The sequence below is a fragment of the Bos grunniens genome, chromosome 10, assembly GCF_055505025.1.
Source record: "Bos grunniens cultivar Pamir isolate PY7600 chromosome 10, Bosgru_T2T1.0, whole genome shotgun sequence".
In the NCBI taxonomy this organism is placed as follows: domain Eukaryota; kingdom Metazoa; phylum Chordata; class Mammalia; order Artiodactyla; family Bovidae; genus Bos; species Bos grunniens.
In genome coordinates this window covers 75,422,403-75,427,942 of record NC_141174.1, presented here as the reverse complement: position 1 = coordinate 75,427,942, position 5,540 = coordinate 75,422,403, and the positions used below count along the sequence as shown (strand labels likewise).

The following is a 5,540-nucleotide window of genomic DNA, read 5'->3' as shown; positions in this document are numbered from 1 at the left end:
CACATGAATGGCTGAAATAATATTCATTCATAAGAAATAATGATCAAAAGAGTTTGAAGATGACTTATATGTTATTGAAGTAAAACACACCAGGCAACAGGAAATAGGAAATATCCATGTAATACTAGGAGAAAGCAAAAGGGAAAGAGGTCCAGAGGAAGAATAATTTAGTAGTAGTAGTTTTGAAATTCATAATGCCGTATGGGAACCATAGTATTCCTGTAAGCAGAAGTCAGGTGTGCATGTAGTGAAGAGTGGTTGTGGGAGATGTTAACATGATAATTTTCTCATGGACTGGAGGCTTTCTTTCTCAAATACCAATATTGTCTAGGCAATGCTTGTTCGTTTTCCTTCTTCCTTTAGGTAAAGTGAAAAGTGATCCTGGTGTCTGAGACAATGGATGTAATGAATCAATCCATAGTATCAGAGTTCATATTCCTGGGATTCACCACTTCATGGAAGATCCAGCTCCTCCTTTTTGTCTTCGCCTTTTTGTTCTACTCTGCAAGCATGATGGGAAACCTTGTCGTTGTGTTCACTGTAGCCTTGGATTCTCATCTGCATTCCCCCATGTATTTCCTCTTGGCTAACCTTTCAGTCATTGACATGGTATTTTGCTCAATCATAGTCCCTAAAATGATTTGTGATATTTTCAAGAAGCATAAATCCATCTCCTTTTGTGGATGTATTACCCAGATCTTCTTTAGCCATGCTGCTGGGGGCACTGAGATGGTGCTACTCATCACCATGGCCTTTGACAGGTATGTGGCCATATGTAAGCCTCTCCAATACCTGACCATCATGAGTCCAAGAATGTGTCTACACTTTTTAGTCACTTCCTGGACCATTGGCCTTATACATTCATTGGTTCAATTGGGTTTTGTAGTAGATTTACCTTTTTGTGGTCCTAATGTGTTAGATAGTTTTTACTGTGACCTTCCTCGGCTCCTCAGACTTGCCTGTACAAACACCCAAGAACTGGAGTTCATGGTAACTGTCAATAGTGGGCTCATTTCTGTGGGCTCCTTTGTCTTGCTGGTCATTTCCTATATCTTCATTCTGTTTACTGTTTGGAAACATGCTTCTCGTGGGTTATCCAAGGCCCTTTCCACTTTGTCAGCTCATATTACTGTGGTGGTTTTGTTCTTTGGGCCACTAATGTTTTTCTACACCTAGCCTTCTCCCAAGTCACACTTGGATAAATATCTTGCTATTTTTGATGCGTTTATCACTCCTTTTCTGAATCCAGTCATCTATACTTTCAGGAACAAGGAGATGAATGTGGCAATGAGGAGACTGTGCAGTCGTTTTGTGCATTATAAAAATATTTCCTGATTGAATTGCTATGAAGATATGGAACTATAGATTCTCTCTCATGCTGGTTTCAGAAAAGACATTATGTAATTTCAGAGAAATATTCAAAACTTAGGCAGTGTTGTATGCCTAGAAATATCTTGTTTAGTAAATTATGATATCTATTTCACCATTAAATTACAAATCATGTCATTCTTTAATGCTCTGTACATCAAAGTGTTAAAAAGCAAATCATATGTCCTTTGTAATCTATCTGGTCTTAAGAGAATACCATGTAAATGAGCAAATAATGACATTTCGTCTTTTCTTTTTATTGACCAACTATTATATTGATAGACAAACTGGGCACTTTTATTTTCTCTCGTCTACTTACTACCAATCTTGATTTTAATTATCTTTGTTCCTACTCCACTTCTTATTTCCCCAGTTTTTTACGTATTTTTGCATCTTTATCAAGTTTGTCTATCTGGAAGTCTGGGAAATTATTAATCCTATGTTGAAATTATAGAATTTAAAGCTAGGATAGATTACCAACAGTGTTAGTTCTCATTCCCACAGTTGCACATGCTAAACCCGAGAACTGAGAGGTGGCTACAGTTTGCCAAAGAGCACACAGCTAGAAGTCACCAGAGAGAGACAGGTACCAGAAACCATGCCTCCCGTTGCCAGGTCACTGACCTTTCACTTTCAAATCAATTTTGTATTTGATTTTCTGTTCACATCCAACTCTTTCAGCTTTCTCCTGTAGTCCTGTTTGAAGGGAGGCTTTACAGCTCTCATTTGTACCTCTTCTCCCTACAAAATTGTCATTAGCGTTTAGTACTTCTTTACCAGTTGTAAAACTTTTCCTTGTTCCTACTATTACCATAACAAAGGTGGATCCTACCAAAGCCAAATTTTAAACCTTAGCTTTAATTATGAAAAACATTAAAAAATTCATTATTAAACAGTATTCTTTTGTCTTCACTGGTGTTCAGAGAGACCTTTGATTAAATTCTATTTCGTAGGCTTGAAATCCCCCCTAATACTTAACAGTTAATATTGCTCTCTCTACTGTGGGAAATAAATGTGATTGGTGAATTGTGTACTCTGCTTAAGTAAGTCACACTAAGTTCATTGTGTCCCTCCCAGAAAGATAAATATTTCAGCAAATAGAAAAAGAAATATTTATAAAATCTGTGTGAAGTTTCTCTTTTACAAGAAATTGTGCAGTTTGTTATTTAATATGATTGCTAAAGAATAGAAAGAAATCTATTAATTGAAGTTTCTTTCATGATGCAATGGAGTTGATTCATCATCATTTGTGTCCTGGGGAAGGTAATAACTGATGCCACTCATATAGTGCTTTTTACAATTTCAGCATTGTTCATAAGTCTTATGGAGTGGATATTCTCATCATCTCATTTCATTGAGGAAGTGTCTGAGAAACAAATATGTTCAGTATCCTCAAGGTCTATTAAGCAATAAGCCTGGACACAAAGTCTTGCAAAAATTGTTTTTTAATTTTCCTTGGGTCATAGTTGATTTACAATGTTGTGTTAGGTTTGGATGTACTGCAAAGTGAATCTGTTACACATATAAATATGCTCAGCCTTTTTCCGATTATTTTCCCCCATAGACCACTACAGAGTAATGTAGTACATTAAGTAGAGTTCCCTGTGCTACACAGTAGGTTCTTATTAGTTACCTATTTTATATATAGCAGTTTGTATCTGCTAATCTCAAACTAATTTATCCCTCCTAACCCTTTCCTCCTTTGCTAACTATAAACTTGTTTTCTATGTCTATTTCTGTTTTGTGGATAAGCTAATTTGTATCATTTTTTAGAGTCCACATATAAGCAATATTACATTTATCTTTCCCTGTCTGACTTACTTGGTATGAAAATCTCTAGGTCCACAAATGTTGCTGCAAATGACATTCATTATTTCACTCTTTTTTATGGCAAAGTAATATTCCATTGTGCATGTGTGGGTGTGTGGGTGTGTGTGGGTGTGTGTACACCATATCTTCTTTATCCATTCCTCTGTTTATGGACATTTATGTTGCTTCCATGTTTTGGCTATTGTTAATAGTGCTGCAATGGACATTGGGGGTTGTGTATCCTTTTGAAACATGTTTTTCTCTGGAGATATGCCCAACAGTGGGGTTACTGTATCATATGGTAGATCTATTTTTAGTTTTCTAAGGAACCTCCATACTGTTCTGCATAGTGGTTTTACCAGTTTACGTTTCCACTGATGGAGTAGGAAGGCTCTCTTTTTTCACATCTTCTTCAGCATTTATTGTTCACAGATTTTTTGATGATAACCACTCTGACCTGTGTGAGATGATACCTCATTGCAGTTTTGATTTGCATTTCTCAAATAATTAGTGATGTTGGCATCCTTTCATGTGCTTTTTAACCATCTGTATGTTTTTTTTGAAGAAACATCTACTTAGGTCTTCTTCCTATTTTTTGATTGGGTTGCTTGTTTTTTGATATTGTGCTGCATGAGCTATTTGTATATTTTGAATATTAATCCCTTGTTGGCTTCTTCATTTGCAAATATTTTCTCCCATTCTGATGATTTTCTTTTTGTTTTGTTTATGCTTTTCTTTGCAGTGCAAAAGCCAACTCTTTGCTACCCTATGGACTATATCCTGCCAGGCTCCTCTGTCCATGGGATTTCCCAGGCAATAATACTGGAGTGGATAGCCATTCCCTTCTCCAGGGGGTTGAATCTGGGTCTCCTGCATTGCAGGCAGATTCTTTACCATCTGAGCCACCAGGGAAGCCCTAAGTTTAATTAGATCCCATTTATTTTTGTTTATATTTTCATTACTGTAGGAGGTAGACTGGAAAATATCTTGCTCCAATGTATGTCAGAGAATATTCTGCCTGTGTTTTCCTCTAAGAGCTTATAGAGTCCATTCTCACATTTCATGACTGCAGCCATGAAATTAAAAGACGCTTGCTCCTTGGAAGAAAAGCTATGATGAACCTAGACAGCATATTAAAAAGCAGAGACATTACTTTACTGACAAAGGTCAGTATAGTCAATGCTATGGTTTTTCCAGTATCATGTATGGGTGTGAGAGCTGGACTATAAAGAAAGCTGAGTGCCAAAGAATTGATGCTTTTGAACTGTGGTGTTGGAGAAGACTCTTGAGAGGCCCTTGGACTGCAAGGAGATCCAAGCAGTCCATCCTAAAGGAAATCAGTCATTGGAAGGACTGATGCTGAAGCTGAAGCTCCAATCCTTTGGCCACCTGATGCGAAGAATTAACTTTTTGGAAAAGACACTGATGCTGGGCAAGATTGAAGGCAGGAGGAGAAGGGGACAACAGAGGATAAGATGGTTGAATGGCATCACCAACTGTATGCATATAAATTTGAGTAAGCCCCGAAAGTTGGTGATGGACAGGGAAGCCTGGTATGCTGCAGTCCATGGGGTCACTAAGAGTTGGACATGACTGAACAATTGAACTGACTGATTCTCACATTTAGGTCTTTGATCCATTTTGAGTTTATTTTTGTGAATGGTGTTAGGGTGTGTTAAGTCTTGCATTTTTGATCCAAGTTCTGTTATCTTAACTTCTGCACTGTAATTGATCTCTGGTAATAAAAGATATCAGAATGGCTCCTTTACTTGAAAATAATGCCTTTTTGTAGTTCTTCCTCTAGCTATTCCATCACCCTCAAAACCCTATATATCTGTGAGACTATTAAATTTCAAATTATTTATTGTGTATGTAAAGCCAGTTAGGTATCTTTTCTAGGTACTTACTTCTATCAAAGTTGAAATATCAAATTGTTCCTGAAATACTGTAGAGGAAGGAGTCTGTCTACAGGCTCAAGAAGATATTTGAATGGATCTATTATGTTTAATATACTAAAATATCCCTTACCCTATCCTTCTGGTAGGAGCTGAGGGACATGGCATTATCAGGTCAGCTTTAATAAAAAGTTACAGGAGGAAGGACTATACAACTTCTCAGAAAGTGTACATTGCAATGATTCTTCCAGTACTTTTCTCAAAGGTACCAAGGATAATTTACTTAATCACATACCAGGGGAAAAAGTAATAGCATAACATTGTGGGGACTGTCGGACACAGTTTTTGACATGTGTACCTGGATTCCTGAAGGGTTATTGTAGCTCTTTTGTATAAGTGGAGGCATGTGGGAATTAGGTACACACAGAGTCCTGGTCTAGATTGGTGCATAGTGGGTCCACCAAATGA

The 5,540-nt window shown here is 37.2% G+C and overlaps 1 protein-coding gene across 1 annotated transcript; it reads left to right on the top strand.

Annotated features, from left to right (window-relative positions):
* The first annotated feature begins 337 nt into the window (after positions 1 to 337).
* LOC147364859 (olfactory receptor 4F15-like) lies at positions 338 to 2,406 on the top strand. The gene is given in 1 exon segment (XM_086318842.1): positions 338 to 2,406. A coding segment is annotated over 1 exon segment (939 nt). The 5' UTR covers positions 338 to 396; the 3' UTR covers positions 1,336 to 2,406.
* The last annotated feature ends 3,134 nt before the right edge of the window (positions 2,407 to 5,540 follow it).